The sequence below is a fragment of the Petaurus breviceps genome, unplaced genomic scaffold (assembly GCF_028583685.1).
Source record: "Petaurus breviceps papuanus isolate PSGF00001 unplaced genomic scaffold, PetGlider_PUasm1.0 98, whole genome shotgun sequence".
NCBI classification, from domain to species: Eukaryota; Metazoa; Chordata; class Mammalia; order Diprotodontia; family Petauridae; genus Petaurus; species Petaurus breviceps.
Genome location: NW_027187460.1, coordinates 31,154,195 through 31,178,241, shown reverse-complemented (window position 1 = coordinate 31,178,241; position 24,047 = coordinate 31,154,195). Strand labels below are relative to the sequence as shown.

The following is a 24,047-nucleotide window of genomic DNA, read 5'->3' as shown; positions in this document are numbered from 1 at the left end:
ACTTAACCCCAATTGCTTAGGGGCGGCCAGGTGGCCCAGCGAGTAAGAGCACCAGCTCCAGTGTTGGGACGACCTGGAGATCGAATCCCGGGCTCAGACACTCAGCACCACACCCAGAAATAACTGGCCTTGTAACCTTGAGCGAGTTACTTAACCCTGATTGCTTAAAAAAAAAAAAAAGAAATCAAGGTGTAATGTTTTAGAGTAGTGAAGAAGCAGTTTTATAGAAAAAATAATAATAAAATAAATCTGACATGGAAAAGAGGAAATTATAGTAACTCAATCTTAAAATAAAAATTCTTTTTAAATTTCAGGATACTATTCCAGTATATTGGCTCTTGTTTGATGATTTTGAGTTTTACTTTCATAATTTTGTTGGTGGGAAACTATTCTACTAGAGCCCCTCATGGTGACAACTATTCTTGGGGACTATTGTCCTGGGACCACTGTATAACAAGGTCTTTCAGTGAATTAATCTCTCTAGTTTTCAGTTTCTTGTCTAGAGAGTTTAGTGACTATATTATTTGATTTTACAGCCCTGCTAGCTCTGATGTTTTATTGAAAACATTTTTTATTAATCTATAATTATAAAGTCTCCTTTGTTTCCAAAAGTATCCTTCCTTCATCCTCTTTCTAGAGAGCTATCCTATGTGGCTTTATGGTTCTTTAAAGAAAGAGTGGGGAAAGTCAACAGTTCAACAAAAGTAACCATCATATCATCTGAATCTGACAGTGTGTGTGTTTTCCACTCCTGTAATTTGCCACCTCTGCAAAGGACAGGAGGTGCATTTTGTCCTTTCCGATTGACTTTCATTTTGCCGTTGTTTCTGTTTGCATTGTGGTAGTCTTTGTATCTATTGTTTTCCTAATTCTGCTGACTTCACTTTGCATCAGTTCTTCCAGTTTTCTTCATTTCTGAGATCCTTTGCATAGGTTACAGAATAGAGCCTGTTTCATTCTGAATTCTTTACAATCAATCAGTTAACATTTATCAAGTTCCTATTATGTGCCAGGCACTGTGCTAAGGACTGAGGATCCAAAAAGAGGCAAATTCCTCTCAAGGAATCTGAAGGGGAGACAATATGTAAACAAATATATACAAACAAGCTATGTAAAGATAAATGGGAAGTAATTAAGAGAGGGCAGGTACTAGAATTAAGAGAGATTGAGGAAATCTTCCAATAAAAGATGGGATTTTAATTAGGACTTAAAGGAAGCCTGGGAGGTCAGTAATCAGAGTGGAGGAGGAAGCACATTCCAGGATTGGGTGACAGCTGGAGAAAATACCAAGAGCCAAGAGATGGAGTGTCTTGTTCGTGAAATAGCAGGAGGCTGGTGTCACTGGAGAATGTGTTGGGGAGTAAGGGACAAGAAGACTGGAAGGGTAGGAGGAGCCTAGGTTATGAAGGACTTTGAAGATCAAACAGCATTTTGCATTTGCTCCGGAAGGCAATAGGAAGCACTGCAGTTGATTGAGTAGGGGAGTGATGTGGTGAGACCTATGCTTTATGAAAATCATTTTGACAACTGAATAGAGGATGGATTGGAGTGAGACTTGTGGCAGGCAGACCCACCAGCAGGTATTGCAGTAGTCCAGGCATGAGGGGATGAGGGCCTGCACCAGAGTTGGCAGTGTCAGAGGAGAGAAGGGAGCTATTCGAGAGATGTTATTAAAAGTAAAAATCAACAACCCTTGGCAATGGCTTGTATAGGAGGGTGAGAGAGAGCAAGGAGTCTAGGATGAGTTCTCATGCCATGGAGAATAAAGGGGGTTACTTTGAGGTTCTGCTTCAGTTCTCTGATCCCCTTTTATCACTAATTCTCATATGTATTGAACTGGCTTGCTTTAAGCAATTGAATATTTTCCTAAAAAATTGTGAGTTAAATGATCTTTCCTTTGAATTACATTATAATTTCAAAAATAACCTCACCAGCACAAACCCTTCTCCTTGAGCAGTCAGGGGTTGTTGTGTCCAACAGTAGCAGGGGCAGAGACTAACTTCTGTAAAGACAGAAATTTCATTTTAACTCTGTGTCTTTTGCAAAAGTATGGTATGGCATTTCCAGTGAGATATTGTTGAGAAGCAGCAAGGTATTTTGCAGAGATCAGTAGAGTGAGAATTAAATCCTGAGTTCAAACCCTGCCTATTGGCATTTTAGTACAAACATAGGGCAGTCACTTAACCTGTCTCAGCCTTGCTTTTCCTCCTCCTTAAAATGAGAATAATACCTCTGGCGCTTGTCTCTTAGGGGTTTGGTAAAGATTGAATGAGATAATGTATGTTAAGCACTTAGGAAACCATCCAGTGCCAGATAAATGTTAGTAGTTAGAATTGTTATTGTTACTCCTGCTAGTCTCTGTAGGGAGCAGTCCTGGCGTTGTTATCTCTACGCCTCTAATGACTGGAATCCCTGGGAAGTCATTCTCATATTCTAAAAAAGTCACTGTGATGCATGTGAAAGAATATATTGCACCACAGGGATTCTGAAAGAAGTACCACTGAGCAGGACTCTGCCCTTAGCAGGTGTTCAGTAAATGATTCTTGAATTGAACATTTTCCCTTAACGTGCCAATGTTAGTGATTGGAATTTCAGAGTCCTGAAAGAGCTAAGGCAAGGCCAGCTCCCCCAAAAAGACCAGTCTGCTCTTCCCATAGAGCATCAGACACTTTTCTTTTGTTGTTTATAAAGAAGTTGTCTCTCAGAAGTGAACTTGGTTGAGGATTCCTTAAGCTGTTGAAACAAGTGATAAAGGTGTTTCCATTGATGATAATCTCTCCTAAAATGTAATCCTAGCAATGAATGGTCATCTAGTCCTTAATGTATTAAAGCTAACCCTGTAAAATAGTTTCTGTTCATTTATTTATAACCCTTTTCTTACATCAGAAGGAATAACCTTTCTTACTTTTCTAGAAAAATAACTTTTTAAAAATTTCTTTATTTTTAGTTTTTAACATTCACTTCCATAAGCTTTTGAGTTTTAAATTTTCTCCAACTCCCTCCCCAAGATGGTGTGTAGTCTGATATAGGCTCTACATGTACATTCTTATTAAACATATTTTCACATTAGTCATGTTGTAAAGAAGAATTAGAACAAATGAAAGGAACCACAAGAGAGAAGAAACAAACCAAAATAACAAAAGAAAAGGAGAGCAAATAGTATGCTTTGATCTGTATTCAGACTCCAGAGCTCTTTCTCTGGATATGAATAGCATTTTCCATCATGAGTCTTTTGGATATAACTTTTTTTTTAACAAAGATTCTTTCATATTTCTTTCTTATGACATGGATGATATGTTTTAAAACATCTGCTGTCAGATGGATCCTATTGTAGACCTTCATATTAAAAATATTTCTTATGCAACAGACCAGTTAATATATAGCCTTACCAGAGCCTGTCTTTGGGAAGGAGGGGTCAAAGGGAAAAGGCCCTATTTTATCCCTATCCTATTTTAATTCAGCTTCATCAGCCTGTACTCTTTGTGAGTACATTCAGTCACTTCTCTATCAGTATCAATAGTCCCTAGCACAGTGCCTGGTAAATAGTAGTTGTTTAATAAATGCTTTTTAAAAAAGAAATTTATTATTTCAGACCATTGAAAACACTATTATATTTTCAAGTGAAAGCATTGATTAGTGTTTATATATTAGAAAAATGAAAATTATGTGGGTAGGATGTTATTTTTAATGTTGCCACTGATTCATTTAGCCTTTAGTGCCCCCATTGGCCCATCATTAAAGTGGAGGAACCAATTTGAGACCCTTCCATTAAGGCCAGTGTGAGTGTATTGAGATAATATTATTAAGTTAATCATATATTCTCATTCATTCACTTGGATAAGGAATGTTTATAGTAAAATATAACAATTTACAGATATTTTCAAATAGCACATTTTTTTACTTGAAAAATACTAATTAAGGTGAAAATTGAAAGTGTTTTTGTTTTGTTTTCTTTTTCTTCTGCAACTAGAACGGTTGCATTTTGTGTTAACTTTGACTGACTTTAGAATTATGGAAACTTTTAGTGAAAGTCCAGTAAGTGAAGAATACTGTTGAAAATAGTGTTGTTTGTTTGCTTTTAATGATTAAATTAGGAAAAATTGACCCTGTTGCAGAATGTTGTGGTTAAAGAATTTTTTATAATTTTTTCTTACTGGAAAAAATATGTATGTTCTTTCCATTCAGGTATTCTTTCTTCCATTCAGCAACACCATCCTTAGCTGTTTTAAAGACAATTCCATCTTTGCCTGGGAATGTGATACCCTTGTTTGTAAATATCAATTGCCTCCACCACCTGCTGAGTCTGATTTGAAGTACAAAGTTTTTGCTGTTACCAGGTATGTTGCAATAGTGTTTTTTTAAAGTAGATTTTATTGATATCTTTTATTTTTATATGACCTACAGTTCTCAGCGAACCATCCCATAAAACAAAAATGGTAGGGAGAGAGGGAGTGCTTCTTAGCTCTCACTATCTTGGAGCACAAAGCCTGTTCCTGTTTTCTTCTGCATTTCATGACAGCTACTTTCTAATCATATATGTTTACATATGTGTATGTATATGAATATCACACATGTGTAGATATAAAATGCTATGTATTAACATATAGCTTTATATTTATAAGCATTATTATTTTCTCTGAATAGAAAACATTTTTTCAAGGAATAATGCAATAGTAACTCATGAAAGTCATTGTAGGTAAAATTTTCACCCTGATTTAGCTAATAGGTAAAAATTTCTAACCTCTGTCTTATGTAGGGATGGTCGAATCTTGGTTGCTGGAGGTAAATCGAACCATCTTCACTTGTGGTGTTTGGAAACTCAACAGTTATTTAGAATAATCCAGTTGCCTACAAAAATCCGATCCATTCGCCATATAGAATTTATTCCTGACAGTTTTGATGCTGGTTCCAATCAGGTCAGTTTTTTACCTTTGGAGTCAAATATATGTTTTAAAAAAGAGTCCATATATTTTCTGAGCTATCTAATATTTCCTGAAGAGACTGACTGAATGCTATAATTTTTAGGTCAAATTACATACTCTTTGTTGGTGACTGATTTTCTAGCTGGTCTTATTTGTGAGGCAGCAGAGATAAGAATTGAGAGCCGGCCTAAAAGCCAGGAATACTTGGATCCAAGTCTTGAATCTCATTTGTACTGGCTGTGTGACCCTGGCCAAATCACTGTAACTTCTCAGGCCTCTGAGCAACTCTTTTAAGACTAGAAGCTGCCAGACTGCATTGGTAAGAGGGAGTTTCCTCATTTGGGAGATCCCTATGCTAGTCAAATCACAGGTCTTATCCCTGTCTTGGTCTTGTTTATTTACTTACTGTTTTAAGAACCTATATTAGTACTCATGTTTAGCGTTTTCCCAGTAAAATGTTTTCAGGTCTGGCAGGTTTTACTCTGCTGAGAAATGTTAAAAATCATATTTCTGTATTTAGATATTGTCTCTTTATTTTTAGATTCTTGGAGTGTTGGGTCAAGATGGCATTATGAGATTTATCAACATACAAAATTGTAAACTTCTTTTTGATATCGGGACCCTTGATGAAGGAATCAGCACGTCGGTAATTAGTCCAAATGGTCGATATATTACATCAGTTATGGAAAATGGAAGCCTAAATGTATATTCTGTTCAGGTTTTAACCCAAGAAATAAATAAGGTAAGACATGAAGCATACTAAATCATCAAACACTTGTCAGCCTCCTGGTTCTCTTTTCCTTTTTCTTCCCTTTGGGACCTTGCCTTGCTCACCTTGCTGTTTGTCAGCACCATCCAGCCCAGTGACCATGACTCCTCACAAATCGTGCCTTAGTCCAGGAAACCTCAAGCTCTGACACAATAGCCAATACTTCTGCTGCTGCTGCTACTGGCAGTTTTATTATTTCACTTAAGGCCGATCCTCAACAAATAATGAATCACTGTTCACGGCATTTATAACTGCCATCTGATTTAGATACCTCAGATATTTTAATGGTTCATCAAAAAGGTATTTTGAAATGTTACTCAAAAAGAAGGCTGGGTATGGTGGCACATGCCTGAGATCCCTGCTACTAATGAGGCTGAGGTTGGCATGAGGCTGGCATGAGATCCCTGCTACTAATGAGGTTGAGCTTGGGGTTGTGAGCCACAGTGGGCTGAGACAGTCAGGTATCCATGTTATATCTGGCATTAAATATGATCCTTCAGAAGTAAGGGCCCACCAGGCTGCCTAGAGAGGCTGGACCCATTCCAGGTTAGAAACAGAGCAAATAAGAATTCTTATGCCAAACTGCCTGAGAAAGATAGGGAGATCCAGGCCTAAAGGAAGGGAGGGAGGAAGAAAGGAAGCAAGTTGTGGGAGGGGGGAGGAAGGAAAATAAATTTCATCCTGCATAGCTTTTATTATTCAGAAATTTCTCATGGACTTTTGCCTAAATAATGACCATAGACAGTAAAACTGAATTGACATAGCAATCTCATTTCCTCCAAGGTAACCACTAGATTACTTCTCTTTTAGCCACCTCCTCCTCTAGTGAAAGTAATTGAAGATTTGTCCAAGAAGACAGGACCAAGTCAACTTAAAGTAAGAGTAATAGGAGGAAAGGTACAGAGACCACGGAAAGCAAAGGATTGTAAAACAACTACTAAAATACTAAGAAACATGATGGACCCTGACCTTGAAAATAAAGAGGTGAGATATAAGCTTTAGTTTATTTATATAGTTTTGCCAAAGACATTCCTAAGAGATAACGTTGGAGTCTGGCTTCCACAAATAACTTTCCCTTGCCCAATATTTAATCAAAACTTGAATGTTATAGGGCAGTAAAGCCTAACAGAAACATTATTTTTTAAAATACTAAAAATATTCTTAGAAATAGGTCAGTGAAACAGATTTTATTTAAAAGATAGGTACAGGGTAATGCAAAAAAGAAAAGAAAAAGAAGTTGTAAGAAATAGGTCACAAAGCATAGATAATTAATCTGAGTTTCCATCTTCCTGTTTGTAGAATGACCTTCCCAAAGGATTATGCAAAAAAAGCCTACAAACCTTGTTGAGAGGCTATGGAGAATATCCAACAAAGTACAGGTAAGAAGGGAAAAATTCCTTAATGCCATTCCTGGTGTATGGAGAGAAACTTTTTTGTAAAATTATTTCTTAATTTCAGGATGTTCATTTGGCGTTCTCTACTACAATTGCCGGAAAATTATTCAGCATTTAATAGCCTACTAGATAAGGGTACTCACTGTGCATTTCTCAACATTCATGAAAAATACCCCATCAAAAGTAGGAAGTTACTGAGAATTTTACAGAGGTATGTACAATAGTTAGTATTCTATAAAGATTGTAATGAATAGATTGTATTTTTGAAAATCTGTTGTTATAATAATGTTGATTGATTAAATGATAAAGCGTGCCTTTCATTAGTTAATTCTCAAATATCCATGACAGTGGGATGATATGTGGAATCTAGGAATAATTTATATCTGACTTTGGAAGAGTTTCATAATCATTTTAAAATATGGGTTTATCTAATGTTCTAGGAGTCCTGGATACTTCAAACAAACTAATAAGACCATACTTAAGACGTAATTCAGGAGGAACTAGAACCTTGTTCAGATGCCCTATAATATACCATGATTAGAACTCTGTACTTGAGAGAGCATCGCATTTCATCCATATTGGCAGAATGCCAGCCTGTGTGTTATCTCTGAATCTGTTGTTCATACTTTGAATTAAAGTGTTTTGGTTCAAAAAATTCGTAATTACACATTGGGTCACATGGGAAGTAAAAGAGAGAATAGGGAATTGTTTCTCCACTTATTTTTAAACCTAAAGTTTCCTTGTGTTTTGTGAATAGCTTAAAGTTATTTTTAAATGGAATAGTAGTGTGATGTTATATGGATAGAGAGCTGGCCTTGGAGCCCGGAAAACCTGGGTTCAATTCCCATCTCTGACAAATTTTGGCCGTGACTCTAGATAGATCACTTAACCTGTCAGTGTTCTAGCCAGCTCTCTAAGACTAGGTGTTGCAGAGAAGGTGCCAACCTGCATTGATAGAGGGTGTTTCTTCATCAGTGAAAATTACAGGTTCAGGCTCTATCCTTATCCCTATCTTAAGAACAATAGAATGTGGCCAATAGACAGCAGAGAACTAAATTCTGTTCTGTGAAGTTTGGATTCAGTCAAAGGGTTGCACTTGAGAACCTAGAAGGCCACATGTGTCCTCAAAGCCACGTGTTCCCCCCTGCCACCAGTCTATTCACTTCTCAGGAACCACATAAGTATAAGGGAGAAGAGTTGCCAATGATCTAGAATGTTGGCCTTTGGAGTACAGACTTACTGACATCTGCTGCCGCTGGCCTCTGTGACCTTTTGCAGAAGCCTTCCATTAGCGGTGTCCTAGGTTCATTTGGTCAGTGGAGAGGAGGTAACCTTGGGCTCTTACGAATGATTCACTTCACAGTTGGGTAACCAAGCTGACTGTATAATAAGAATAAAATCATAGGCAAAAACTGATGTTCAAAACATTTGTAGCAAAAGACCTTATTTTACTGTTTTTTTTTGTTTGTTCTTTTTGAAACTTTATGAAACTTATTTGAATCTCTCCAGTTGTAACTCATCCATGAGCAGCATTCCTGCTTTTCCATTAATAGATGTACCATCCAAAATAGGGTCTAGAGCTGGAAGGGAACCTAAAAGATTGTCATCTCTTAGACTAATTTTCATGCTTCCGTGCTTCTGTGGGAAGATTAAATACTGAATTACTGTGCCACCATATTTTTTTTTAAAGAAGCAGTGAATGATTTAAAACTTAGAATCCTGGGGTTAAAGCTATTCTTCCAGTTAAGATACTATTAGTGGTTCTAAAGATATGTTTATCATTAAATTATTCTAATGTGGCGGGATAGATTCACATCTTTCTGATTTGTAACCATTTTGTAATATGTTAACCTTTATTCCTGACCCAACAGTCTGTTGGAAATATAGCAAAATTTTAGGTTCTCCTGTGGAAATGCTAGGTCATACGTATGTCTGTGAATCTTCAGATTATAATCATCATTTGGGAAAATGCTTCCAGACTTAATTTTTTCTGTAAAAATAATATCTACTTTAACCAATGTCAAGCATGCTTTTTTTTTAAACTCCTGTAAATATTTTCTAGCCTCTTGGGCATTATTTCATTCACAGGACCATGTCTGCATTAGCTCACTGGTCTGCTATCTTTGGTGACACTCCGTATCTTCCTCTGTTAGCATTTCCATTCGTAAAATTATTCCAGAACAACCAACTCGTCTGTTTTGAAGTTATTGCCACTCTCATAAGTAAGTAAAAATTTATCAAGTACTTACAATGAAAGGATGAATTCTTATGCATTTTTTTAAGTGCCTTTTCCCACAGTAATGAAAATATTAACAATGAAGGTAGAGTAAAAAGACTGCTTTAGCAGTTAGACCTGTAAACTTTTAGTCTGATTAGTTTGAGTCAGGAGTTTGTAGAGTATGACTTCAAGAGTTCAGCTATGGACATCTGAAGCCTGTTTGCAGAAGGAAACAAATCTTAACAGTCTGGATGGATGTGTATGGCTGAGTATAAAGAGTAGTACCCCTTGAAGTTGCATTAGCTCTTTGCTTTTTCAAATATGAAATTAAATTGTCCTTCATTGCATGAAATCTCTGTGACTTTAAGTAATATATCTCTAATAAGGAAGCATTTTCTTTCCCACCAGCAGAATCAGGTCAGTCAGATCTGATCTGTATTACTGATCAAGTTACTGGATTTACTAGCTTTTACTTACAGAAATGAAAAAAAATTGAGATTATGATTTATGCCTTTTTGGTGGGAATAAAAAACGTGATTTCTACATGTAGTAGAACTGCTATGTGAGTGTGACTCTATGAATGAAAAAAAACTCACATGACTGCTCACTTTGGTATGTTAGACCCTTAGCCCATTGATGTTGCCAGTTGCTCAGAATATTTTGGGAGCTTCTGTTTTATAATTGCTGTTAGAGCCCATTTCATTCTTTTGAGTGGAAACACCATTCTTCATACAAATTGTCACCTCTCTTACTTTTTTGTCTTAGGGAGTTTACTATCTTTACTGATGGAAAATTGTCTGTCCTTTGACTATGGAAATGATTTTTAATTTCCATAACCAAGTTTGTTGAGTAAGTTATGTGATAGTCCCTTTGGATGAAAGCAAGATGTGTGTTGCATTTTATTCAGTCATTTCAGTCATATCTGATTCTTTGTGTCCCCATCTGGGGTTTTCTTGGCAAAGATACTAGAGTGGGTTTGCCATTTCTTCCTCCAACTCATTTTACAGATGAGGAAACTGAGGCAAACAACTAATGACTTTCCTAGGCTCACAGAGTGAGTAAGTGTCTGAAGGTGTATTTTTGCTCAGGTCTTCTTGACTCCAGGCCCGGTGCTCTATCCACTGCACCACCTAGCTGCCCCTGACTATTACATAGTAAAATTATCTTACATGTAGCCCGTAAACTAACACAGAAAGACGTTCCCAAAGAGGAGTTTCCAAGATCTTTCGAACATCTGGTATCATAGGGATAAACGTCCAGTCTCCCAAGTGACTGAAGGGCAACACTCATCATGGTATACTCCTTTAGTATCCCTCTTTCCCATACTGATTGTTATTTCATCTTACTACTTTGTAGTAACCCCCAAGAGCAAAGGTTGTCAGCTTAATGACGCCCTCCTAACCATATTCACAGTACATATCATCGCCAAGAGGAAACGCCTACCTATTTCGGGGGGGGGGGGACAAGGGGGGGGGGGAAAGTGGGCTCCTACACGGCTTTCTCTTTTCCCCCGTCCGGCCTTTCTGCCCAACGGTCTTCCTTCCCTCTGTTGAGCTCTAACTTCTGCTACAACCGTTGTAATCAGAGCAGAAAAAAAAATGTTCCAGTAAAAGAGAAGGGACTCCTGGCGCAGACTTTCAGGGTCACTACACAAGCCACAGCTTACCTGAAACCATAGAAAATTAACTCTGTTTATGTCGTGGTGCTCCTTAGTTAAACAGCATTCATTTAGTCAAGGGTGCATAACCTGGAGTCTCTAAACTTGGTTGTTTTTTTTTATATTTAGATAACTATTTCAGTCTAATTGGTTTCCTTTGTAATCCTGTGTATTTTATAAATTTAAAAGCATGATTCTGAGAAAGGATCCATAGATTTCACTAGACTGACTACCAAGACATACACAAAAAAGGGTGAAGAATCCCTGATTCAAGTGGATGTTTTTTAAAGAGCTGACATAAATACCTTCAGTAACTCCTTGTCTTAGCAAGCATATTTTATCCCAAAGTACCACCCAAACCCCATTTTTTCTCATTTAAAAAGTGGGAACTATGTGGGAAGGAGTAATCAGTATGCATGCCATCTTGGAGTGGGGGATAGGAGAGAGATGGGGAGAAAATTTGGAACTCAAAATCTTGTGGAAATGAATGTTGAAAACTAAAAATAAATAAATTCTGAAAGAAAAAAAAGTGGGAACTAGTAAGTATACACTTACTTATTTGGGTATGTAGTTCTGAGAACTTGCCCAAAATATGTCCCTTTATTTTCTCTTCTATTTTGACCATCCATAAAATTTAGTAGGCCTGTTAACATATTGATCTATCAGGCCAAGTTAGTACAGGCTTTAAATAGGAACTATTTTAAATGGACCACTCTGTATAAAACAAAAGGAAAAAAAAATCTAATTGAAGATAGGTTTGGTGCTTTTTATTAATCATCAGTAATGTAACAGAGCTAAAGGTTGTGAGGAAATAGGTGGCTTTCAAAGCTACCTATTTTCATTTAAAATCTTAGACTTCCAGCTTGAGATTATTGTGTTTGGTTCTGACCACTAGGTATTAGGGCACTAACAACATGATGTGTTGGGTGGGGCAGCATCCAGCATGGTATAATGACTCAAGACCATGTCATGTGAGAATTGTTTTAAGAATTGGGGATATTTAGGTTGTAGAAGAAGGAGCTTAAGGTGTTAGGAGGAGATGATGTGAAAATTAGCTTAAAGCATCTTTTATCATTCCACCTTTCTCTGTCCTGTATTATTTCTAAACATGTTCTTTGACTTCCCTGTGACCTCCAGTCCTTAGCTCAGCTTTCCACCATCCTCTCCTCTTGAATCCTGAGCTTCCTAGTCCTGATCACACCTTGCCAAATCTTAACTCTGGATTGTTCTCACCATCTGCTGAGTGGAGCTGGAAGAAGTCATGCAAACATGCTCTGGGTCCATTACAGTGTGTGTTATCTGATCTCACCTGAGGCCTCACTGTAGCAAGCCAGTCTAGTCTCTAATTGGTTCTCTGCCCCACTCACCGCAGCACATATTCCAAGCCCTCCACAGTACTTCCTGTCCCCATCCTTTCAATCTCTCATATATCGCTGGAAAATATTGAGACTATTCATTGCAACTCCCTCTTCTCTGCTTCTTCTCCTCTCATATCCCCTTTAATTCATCTCCCACTCTTCTCCACCTTCTCTGGTGAAGTTAAATCCCTTCTTGCTAAGGCCAGCTCCTCTAATGTACTTTTGATCTTGTCTCATTTCATCTCTCTAGCAGATTGTCCAAGCTATTGTTACCTCTCTTTCTCTCTTTTCCTCTCTTTCTTTCTCATCTTTATTCTCTCCCTAGCTGCCTTCCTTCCCTGCTGCCCATAAACATACCCAGATCTCTCTCATCCTTAAAAACCACCACTAGATTCCATTTTCCCAGCTAGCTATCATCCCATATCTCTCTTCTCAAACCCACCTACACATGGTGCCTCTGGTCCCCTTGCTCTCTTCTAAACCCTCTATAATTTGCTTGTAGACCTCGTTATCCAGTGTAAACTGTTATCTCCAAAGTTTACAAGGATCCCTTCATTGCCACATATAAAGACATTTTCTTAATCCATCTTGACCTCCTTGCATTGTTTAACATTGTTGACTGCCTCTTCCTGGATATTTTCTACACTCTGAGTTTTCATTTCACTGTTCTCTTATTCCTTTTCTTATCTGTCTTGACTACTCTTTGGGTCTCTTTGCTTGATTTTTATCCATATCACACTTACAATGCCCTTTGTTTTAAAAAATCATTTCTATACTCTTATTGGTGATATCATCAGCTCAACTCCCATGGGTTCAGTTATCTATGCAGATGACTCCCATATCTGTATATCCAACCTTAGTTCCCTTGAGTTCTAGACTCAACATCACCAACTCCCATTGGACATTTTCAGCAGGATGCCCCATAGACATGTCCAAAACAGATTTCATAATCTCTTCTGACCCTTCTAGCACACACACACACACACACACACACGTGCGCGCACACACAGCACACGCACACACACATGCATACGAGCACATCCTTCTTGATTCTAAACTTCCCTATTACTGTCAAAGGCACCACCATCCTTCTAGACTTCCAGGTTCAAAATCTTGGTGTTATCTTCAATTCCTCACTCTCACTTCTCCCCCCATATCCAGTCACTTGCTGGAGCTTATCATGTCTTTTCCCACAACATCTCATGTATACCCCCTTTCTTTCCGCTTGCATATCTACACTGTAGCTCAGACCTTCTTACTCCTCACCTGGACCACTGCAGTAGCCTTCTAATTGGTCTCCCTGCCTCTAGTTTAGTGCCACCCCTTCCCCCCATACATCCTCTACAGAGTTGCCAAAGTGATTTTCCTAATGTGTAGACCTAGCCATGTCACCTCCCTACTCAGTAAACTCCAGTGCTGTCTCTTTTGTTCAGTCATTCAGTCCTGTCTGATTCTTTGAGGCCCGTGGACACCACTGCACACCAGGCCCTTCTATCCACCACTATCTCTATCCAAGCTCGTGTTCACTGTTTCCATGCTACTACCTCTAGGATCAAATATAAACTCATCTGTTTTGGTGATTTAAGGTCTTCACAATCTGGCTTTTTCCTCTTGTCTTCTTAATATATGAATCCCAGGGGCATCTAGGTGGCGCAGTGAATAGAGCACCAGCCCTGAAGTCAGGAGGACCTGAGTTCAAATCCAGACTCAGACACTTAACACACTTACTAGTCGTGTGACTTTGGGCAAGTCACTTAACCCCAATTGCCCTCCAAAAAAAAAATAAAAGCATAAATAAATAAAAGAAAAAATTATTTAAAAAATATATGCATCCCATTCACACACACACACACACACACACACACACACACACACACACACACACACACCTCTTGCAATACTAAGACTCTCAATCTCCTGTCTCTGTACCTTTTTACTTTCTGTCCCCCTTACCTAGAATGGACTCTCTCCTCACCTTTGCCTTTTAGAATCCCTGGTTTTTCCTTTTAAGATTCCCATTCAAATGCCACTTTCTGCAAAAGGCCTTTTCTAGGCTGCCCAGCTGCTAGTGCTTTCTCCTCTAAGATACTTTATATCTACTCTGTATCTGATATATATGCCTGTTTTATGTACATTGCTTGAATGTAAGCTCCTTTTGGGCAGGAAATATTTCATTTTTGTCTCTGTATCCCTAGCATTTAGTCAGTGTCTAATAACATAGTAAGCATTAAAAAATGCTTGTCGAATGATTTATTGATTTGATGGACTGTCATGTGCAAGAGAAATTTTATTTACCTTGTCTGGGCCCAGAGACCAATAGTATGACTAGTGGGTAGAAATTACAGAGATTCAGATTTAAGTTCAATATTTGGAAATTTTTCTGTACCATTAGATTTTGTCTTCCTTGTCCAGTCGAGTTGCTCATCACAGAAGGTCTTGAATTAGGTGCTAAATAACCACTTAACTTGGGATTTTATAGATGGGGGAATTTGTGCTTCAGGTATAGAGCTTGGACTAGACAATCTCTGAGGTGCCTTTCAGTTTTGAGATGTTATGATTCTATGACTTGATTACTTCTTAATTCAGTACTTCAGAACCTTTTTTATTTATTTCTTAAATTCAATTCATTTTTTAAATTATTTTTTTTCAGTGTGGGTATTCTCTCCACTGATACTGTTTGCCAGCCCTTCTGTGTCCCTTGGTAGATGGTCTTCAATAGTGGCTCCATGCAAAAATTTCGTTACCCTGCAGCCAAGCTGGTGATGAGTCTCTGGGAACTTTGCTAAATTGATCTTTGGAAAATCATATATGTATATATATATCCACTTCAGCAACCTTTCCATTAGGTCAGGATCTGATCAGTGGCATAGGCCTTTCAAGAACCAGGGCCCTCCTCCCTCCCCCCCTTTCTCTACTAGGGTGAGGCTTCAGAGTAGTACCTGACTGTGACTGTCAGCATGAGGGCATGGTTTATATAACTTCTAGCTATATTTTATAAGAATTTCTCCTTCATTTTTTAATTAGCAAAAAGGGGGGTTTTTTGGTAATCAAATTTTGGAAATTTGTGCTTTTTGCCTAGGGTTATAAGTGCTGTTATATCATCATTTTTGCTCCTTTCTTACTCATTGCCTTTTAGTACTTCAGTGAATTTGCAAAATTTCTGAAGAATGAGAAGCTGTTTAGTCCATTTTTTTTTTTTTAAAGAAATTTTTTTCTTTTTTTTTGGAGGGCAATTGGGGTTAAGTGACTTGCCCAAGGTTACACGGCTAGTTGTGTGTGTGTGTGTGTGTGTGTGTGTGAGAGAGAGAGACAGAGAGAGAGACAGAGAGAGAGACAGAGAGAGACAGAGAGAGAGACAGAGAGACAGAGAAGTGTCTCAGGCTGAATTTGAACTCTGGTCCTCCTGACTCCAGGGCTGGTGCTCTATTCACTGCACCACCTAGCCGCCCCTAGTCCATTGTTCTAAGAAATCTGTCTTCTGCTTTCTTTGGACATGTCTTAGTCAACTAGAATCACCCAATACAGGAAGGGACTGTGATTTCATTGGCGTGAGGAACATTTTTCATCAAACAGATCACAATTCATAGCTTAGTGTTGGAGCCAAATCTTTCTGACTCCAGACCCCACCCTCTCTCTACTACCACATGCGACCCCACAATTGATAAGTGTTTTTACAGCTACATGAATGTGATCATTGCCGTTTCTTCCTTCATAGTTAATTGGTGTCAACATTGGTTTGAATATTTTCCTAATCCTCCTATCAACATCCTGAGTATGATAGAAAATCTTTTGGCCCATCATGACAAGGAGCTACTGCAGCACTATATGAACTGTGGAGTGACTGCGCAGGTAATACATGCTCTGCTTCCGGGGACCAAAGCCAACCTCTGTAGCTGACCTTTGCTTAGACATCAGTGCAGATTGTGGCGCAATTTCGTAAAACATGTTATCAATGTTATACATATGTCAGATACTTTTTTATCCACGCTTGTCCTAGGATCAAAAATCCTGTCTGTTTCTAAAACTTATAAAAATAATAAAGAGTTAAAATTACAGAAATTCTTTTGATGACTATTCAGTATAATAATTTGGGTGTCAAATCAGAATTACTCAGCATTACCAGTATATTCATTTTGAAAGGTACCTATCAAACTGATAAGCTTTTTCTTGTTTATTTTAGTTATATGCATGGCCCCTTCTAGAAACAGTGTTCTCAGAGGTTCTTACAAGGGAAGAATGGCTTAAAGTATTCGACAATGTCTTTTCTAACCACCCTTCGTTCCTCCTCATGATTGTTGTGGCCTACAACATCTGCTGCAAGGCACCTTTACTCAACTGTAATCATAAAGATGACTTTGAGGTACAAATCTGTGGTTTTGTAAAGTGAATTTCTTCATATATGTACACCACTTGCTAAAAATAGTCACAACAGCATTGGTTTTGGTGGTTTTCACTTTTTTACAGTTGAATATCGCTTATGCTATTTTTCCTAATAGGAACTCACCCTATCTCCTGATAGATATAGCATATAATGTTTAATTTTTAAAATTAAAAGTGCTTGTAACCCAACTGAGCATAATAATCGTTATATAACACCTTAAACTTCAAGGCATGTCAGAGAAATAACTTCAAGAAATGTCTCTCTTTTCACTTTTTAATATTCCTTTTTTAATTATTTTTTTTTCATGTAACAAGCATTTATTTTCTTGCTCTCCTATCTCCCCCACCGTGGAAAAAAAAAAAAGAACACTTGTAATAAATACCCATAGTCAAGTAAAACAAGTTTCCACATTGGCCATTTCCAAAAAAGGTATATCTTATTCAACACTCTGGATGCATTGCCTCTTTATCAGGGAGTGGAAAGTGGGTTTCCTTTTCAGTCATGTAGAATTGTGGGTGATCATTGCATTGATCAGAGTTTTTCAGTCTTTCAAAATTGTTCATTTTTACAGTGTTCTTATATAAATTGTTCTCCAGGTTCTTCTCATTTCACTCTGCACAAAGATATGTCTTGAAAGCAGTAGAGATTATCTGAAATTTAAGACGTTCTTGGTTAGACTGCCTGAAGTTTCCACGACCAAATATGATCATCTGTTCTAGATCTTTATGTCAGTCACACTTAGGGAATTAAAACAGAAGGTTGTGTGCTAGTAGAAAGACTAGCAAAATGTGGAAAGGATTCTGAGCCCTTTAAAGAACTAAGTAAAAATGTATCAAAGGCAATAAGTACTTTTATGTGAGCAGGAAAGATTGCCATTGCTGTCAAGTCATACACTCTGTTTGGGTACAAGAAGTCTTCATTTTAATCATAAAAATTATTTTTCTCAAGCTCATGGTTTTGTTTAGGAATGGTCTTGCCTTAAGGAAATATCATGTAAAGTCTTAGTTTGGGACCCATATAGATATTAAGAAAAACATTGCCCTTCCGGGAAAAATTTGCTATTGAAAATAAACTTATTGTTTGATGTTTTATTATTAGTTTATTTTAAACTTAAATATACAATAATAAAAGAAAAAGAAACATAAACTGAAATATTAAAACACATACAAAGTAAAAAAAAGTATTGCTGTGTACACAGCAGAACATGAGAGGATTCATAATATATAAAGCAATAAATTTCCATTTCAAGAAAGCCTATATAATAAATACACATTGTGTTCAGTGCTATCCATCTTTTCTTTGCTTCCTTGTAAGTTTTCTTTTGTTCTTTGCTGTGCACTTTTTACTTTATTCTTTTTTGATTTTTTAAACAATAGTATATATCATATTCTATAACTACATTCACAAAAGAAACTTTTATTTAAAAGAAATTTTTCTTACAGTATTTTTTCCACCATCGTAACAACCTGGATATAACTGTTGTAATTCAAGAAGCCTATCGCCTCATGCTTTGCACTCCAGCTGATATTCATCCAGAGACTGTTCTTGATGACTTTGTCCCTCTGACGAAAAGCCAATACCCAGTCTTTAATAAGTATCCCAAATTCATCGTGGACTATCAGACTCAAGAACTAGAAAGGATAAGGAATGATGAACTGGAATACTTAAAAGAGAGGTAATCATGGAATAATAACAACAGTAATAATAATAATAAAAAAAACATTTTCATAGCCCTTTTAAGGTTTGCAAAGTTCTTCATTACACAATATCTTATATGTTGTGAAGGAAAAATCAAGGTAACTTGTCTCTTTGAATTGCATATGTTATGATTATAAGCAAGGGTTATTCATAAGACCACATTTAGAAATGAATTTTTAAATTCTTTTTTTAAAGCTGGTGAAGATGGGGCAGCTAGGTGGCACAATGAATAGAGCACCATCCCTGGATTCAGGAGGACCTGAGTTCAAATCCGACCTCAGACACTTAACCCTTACTAGTCGTGTGACCTCGAGCAAGTTATTTAACCCCAATTGCCCTGCCTTCCCCGCTCCAAAAAGCAAAAATAAAAAAAAAGCAGGTGAAGACCATCTATTGATGAAAATTTTAATATTTTTTAGTTTAATGCCCAAAGGGCCATAAAACTGTACATACCCTTTGATCCAGCAATACAACTGCTACTAGGTCTGTATCCCAAAGAACTCATAAAAAAGGAAAAGAACTTACATGTACAAAAATATTTATAGCAGTTCTTTTTGTGGTGGCAAAGAATTGGAAAATGAGGGGATGCCTATCAATTAGGGAATGCCCGAACAAGTTGTGGTATATGAATGTAATGGAATACTGTTGTTATATGAGAAATGAAGATCAGGCAGATTTCAGAAAACCATGGAAAGACTTACATCAACTGATGCTGAGCGAAGTGAGCAGAACCAGGAGAACATTTGTATACTACTATGCTAGTATACTATATGTATACTAGTAACAGCAACATTTTGTGATGATCAACTATGATAGACTTAGCTCTTCTCAGCTATACAGTGATCTAAGACAATTCCAAAAGACTCATGATGGAAAATTTTATCTACATCCAAAGAAAGAACTATGGAGTCTTTTTTTTTTTTAAAGCAATTGGGGTTAAGTAACTTGCCCAATGTTACACAGCCAGTTATTTTGTGTGTGGGTGTTAAGTATCTGAGGCTGGAACCGATCCCGGGTCCTTCCGACTCCAGGGCCAGCGCTCTTACTCACTGCGCCACCTAGCCTCCCCAGAACTATGGGGTCTTAATGCAGATTGAAGTATACTATTTTACTTTTTTTGTTTTTTCTTTCTTGTGGTTTTTACCTTTTGCTCTGATTCTTCTTTCACAGCATGACTAATGTGGAAATATGTTTAATCTGATTGTACATATATAACCTATATCGGATTGCTTGCCATCTTGGGGGGAGGAAGGAGGGAGGGAGAAAAAATTTAGAACTCAAAATCTTATAAAAGTGAACGTTGAAAACTAACTTAACATGTCATTGGAAAAAAATAAAATACTATTAAGAAAAAAATATTTTTCAGTTTAGAGCTATATCAGGAAAGGTTTTCATTTGTTCTTGTGGCACTTTGGATTTAAAGACCACTTGCAGTGAAAAGAGATCTGAAATTTTAAAAATACCATACTCCTTAATGCTTTGAGAAAGCATTTTCTGAAACATTTTTCAATTTTTATTTTGTTCTGAACATAACCTTCATGTCCAACCAAATCAGGCTTCTCATGGTAGAATAATAAATGTTTACATTCATTATAAAAAATTTTAAAAGCAAAGGGCTTTGTGGTTGATCTCAGTCTTATCATTTCATTTTCATAACAGTATATGGAATTGTTTTAACTCAGGCAGGCAGTCCATGAAATGGAAGCCGAAATAATGAGACAAAAAGATGAAGATGAAGTTTGGTACCAGAAACAGGAGCTGCTGCGTGAGGCTGAGGACAAGAGGAGGGATATTCTTCTGGAAGAGGAGAAAAAGCTTGTGGAACAGAGAGATAGGTATATAATAGGCACTGCTTCTTGTTGTCTATATGAGAGCAGCTTTCATGATCTTTTACTTTTTTTACTCTTGAACTAGAAATTCAACTTAGCTTAGGAGCATTCTGATTAAGTATTTGATTTCCATATACATTTATACCATGCAGAGTTTGGCCAAGTGTCAAATAAATAGGATGTAATAAAGCCCACTTTATACTAGAACTACTTTGAATATAAATTAATTTTTCTTTGATTATTTGAAAGACAGTGCAGTTTTTTTGTGTGGCCACAGAGCCATCCATCATCATGAACATCTGTGGCTTTATTGACAAATCACAAAAGTTCTGGTTAAAAGAATTCTAGATAAATCAGCTTTCTCTGGTTTATTTCATTCAAATTCTGTGTAACACCATCTTGTTAGTTTTGTTTTATAATAGCACATATGTGTCTTAAAAATTTTTTTCTTGACTATGTAATCCCTTCCATTATACTATTCAGAACTTGTCTTTTGAAAAAGGCCTTCTTTTAGTAAACTGCCTCTTTGTACACACAAATTTGAAATTCAAAATATCTGTTAATTAAAATTGTTGAGGGTGGGTTAATTGGAGTTGTGAAGTATGCTTTGATTCCTATTCTGTAGTGGTGGCTTAAGAAGTTTATTTGCAATATGAATTAAAAAAAAATAACCATTGAGTTGAGCCATTGGCTTCCTTTTAATAAATACTAAAAACAAAACACAACGCTGTTGAAGCTAACCCGTCACAAAATGTCACATTCTTCTTTTGAACAAAAGTGAGAAATGGGTTTTTATTTGTTTAAAACAATTAGAGTAACAGACTTAACAGAGGAACTTTTGAGTATGAAAGAGATGGCCAATGGTGCATAGGCAATTTTTCTAGTCATGGTGAATTCAGGCTTGTTTTGTCATTGTGAAGCTTTCATTTTTTCCCTGTTGTAAACACAGCTGGGGGACAATGGGAACACATTAAACAGAAAGTAGATGAGAATAGGTGAAGACCAGCTGTTGTCGCAAAACTTAATTTTTCAATTTAGAGCTATATTGGGAAAGGTTTTATTTGTTCTTTTTGCATTTTGGGTTTAAAGACTAGTTGCAGTGAAAAGAGATCTGAAATTAAAAGAAATACAGCTCCTTAATGCTTCGAGAAAGCGTTTTCTGCGGAATCAGCTGGACCAACGTGAAATGGAACTGAGAAGACTAGATGATGAAATTGAAAGAAAGGTTTGTTATTCTTATTTAAATATTTTTTCCTGAGAAATTGTAACATGAATCAGATGATTGACATGTTCTCTCAAGAAAATTGGAGTAAGACAATAATTCCTTTTTTAAAAATTATGCATGGAAAATATCCACTCTACTAGGATACCTTATACAGCCAAACAGTAATCCTTATTTTCTGACTCCTTTTATCCTGATCTTCTTTGTATATTTTGTCATTTCTAAGGTAAAACAAGTTCTATTTCAGTATCCAGTACACTTGGCTATCATTTACTTTAATATAAAGAGTAAAATTATTAGATTAATCATTAATTTATTAAAATTATTTTGTGAGTTTTAAAACTAATTTTATTCCTCATTTCTTTAAGGTGTGGAATATTTTGTATCCCCTCTCTAATATTAATAACTGGAAGACTGAGAATTTAGGTCTTAATTTTTCTCATCCGCAGATTAGTTGTTGTAAGAAATTGATTTATTTCTCTTCATTTCTAAAAAATATTTCCATTTCCTATTTTGGGGAAAATGTATGTATAAGCCAACAGATTGTCAAATAGTCATCTAACAATAAAACATTCTGCTATCCTATATGAACTATATAGAAAAGTTGTATCTTGTACTATGTCCTCAAGACCAGGTCATTAAGTCTTTTAAGGACACTGAAGATACAAAGCAAATCGAAAAGTACTGCATAGAATGTCCTGTCTTTCCTCTTCGGTGTGCTCACATGAGGAACAATTATAGAGCCTTAATTCTTGATCTAATTTCAGGAATCTAGTGTGTGAACTACTTCTACTTGACCTCTCCCTTGACCTCCCATCTTTAAGTGTCTGTTGGGACATCTTGAACTTAAAATTACTTGTAAGACTTATAAAATGTTTTGTAGATATTTAAACTCAGCATGTCCAAATGAATTTATTATTCCCCACCATCCTCCCAATCACCCAAGCTCACAACCTCTAGATGTCATCTTCAGGGCCTTACTCTCACTCCCACTACCCCCCCCCCCCATCCAATCTGTTGCTGGCCTCTCTCAATTTCACCTTTATAACATGTCCTGTGTATTCCCCTTTCTCTCTAACAACACTTCCTCTACTACACCTGGAATAATGAAATAGTCTACTGGTGGGTCTCCTTTCTCCAGTCTCTCCTCCATTCAGCTTTCAAATTTATCTTCCTTTTAAAAAGCAAGTTTAACTATGTCTTCCCTGATTCCGTGAACTCTGTTGGCCCCTGGGATCAGAAATAATACCCTCTTACTTTTAAAGCTCCCTATAATCTGGCTGCTTCCTATCTGTCTAATCTTCTCACCCCTTAAACATTCCCCTTCCCTCACCTGCCATGTACTTTGCAGTTCAGTGGCACTGACTGCTTTGCTGTTCTTCCCACGAGGTTCTCCATTTCCCTGTATGGCACAATCACTAGCTGTTCTCCACGCTCAGAACTCTCCTTCCTCGTCTCTGCCACGTCACTTCCCTGTCTTTCTTTAAGTCTCAGTTGGAATTCCACTTTCTACAAGAAACCTTTCCTGATTCCCCTTGATGTTAGGGGCTCACCTCTGTTGATTAGCTCCAGTTTGTCTTGTATGTATGTGGTTTGCACGTTGTCTTCCCCATTACACTGTGAGCTCCTTGAGAGCAAGGACTGTCCTTCGCCTTCCTTTGTATCCTCTGTGCTTGGCACAATGCCTGGAACGTAGGAGGCACCCGTGCTTGTTGTTCGCTGGCTGAGAGAATAGGATAGAGAGTGCCCTGAAGAGTCTTAGTGCAGTTTTTGGCTTTAATCGCTTCAGAAATACAAAATTACCAAATAAGTTTGACACAGTAATTATTTTAAATTTTAGAATATTGATGTTTCTTATTAAAATTCAACATAACCACCATCTTTTGCTATACAGCCCTCTAGTCTATTTTCAAACCTTATAAGAACTTAACAGCTGCTTCCCAGTGACTGAAAAGATTGCATTTATAATCTCAGCCTTAAGAGCATCCCAAGAATAAAGTTTTGATACCCTACCGTACAGTACAGTTTTGACATGACCCCACAAGAAATAGCCTAGTGGAGATCAGGTGACCAAGGTGGCGAAGCAAGAGACCTCCTCTACTGACCCATCAGTCTCCAAAAGCATCATCCAGAAACCACTGCACACACAAAGCATAACAACAAAGTGCCCTGTCTTGTTAAAATAAAAAAATCATTCAGAATTTATAAAACTAAACATAAACAAAAATTAAATAATTAAACTTTCAAATGTTGTTGGTAAGTTTGTAACTCTTGTACTTCTGAAGTTTAAAGCTTAAAACTATACTCAGACTTCTGGGATATCCTGTACAAGAGAAAAATGACATCGGTGGTAACATGAGCAATGTTGAGACCTTTTGGTTCATTTGATACACATACTATAAAAGCTGGTGAAATGATCATGATTGGGTACAAGAAATTAAAACGTGAAGTTATATGGTGCCAAATATTAGGATATATTGATTTTAAAAGTTTTCATAGACAAGATCTTAAATAACTATTACATTTAATCAGTAAGATTAGCCAACTTAGGTTATAGCAGCGAGGATTACAGATCGTTCCACTTGCCCCAACTTAGAAT

The 24,047-nt window shown here is 37.0% G+C and overlaps 1 protein-coding gene across 2 annotated transcripts in view; it reads left to right on the top strand.

The window, feature by feature from the left end:
* The window catches only part of TBC1D31 (TBC1 domain family member 31), a 67,634-nt gene that overhangs the window by 16,708 nt on the left and 26,879 nt on the right, over nt 1-24,047 (top strand). For both annotated transcript variants that reach the window (XM_069081065.1, XM_069081064.1), the window contains exons 5-16: nt 4,186-4,337; nt 4,757-4,916; nt 5,464-5,664; nt 6,502-6,675; nt 6,991-7,070; nt 7,150-7,296; nt 9,174-9,307; nt 16,034-16,167; nt 16,499-16,678; nt 18,142-18,374; nt 20,080-20,232; nt 21,316-21,451. In XM_069081065.1, coding sequence (XP_068937166.1) covers nt 4,186-4,337; nt 4,757-4,916; nt 5,464-5,664; nt 6,502-6,675; nt 6,991-7,070; nt 7,150-7,296; nt 9,174-9,307; nt 16,034-16,167; nt 16,499-16,678; nt 18,142-18,374; nt 20,080-20,232; nt 21,316-21,451 — 1,884 coding nt within the window. The remainder of the gene's footprint in view (nt 1-4,185; nt 4,338-4,756; nt 4,917-5,463; nt 5,665-6,501; nt 6,676-6,990; nt 7,071-7,149; nt 7,297-9,173; nt 9,308-16,033; nt 16,168-16,498; nt 16,679-18,141; nt 18,375-20,079; nt 20,233-21,315; nt 21,452-24,047) is intronic.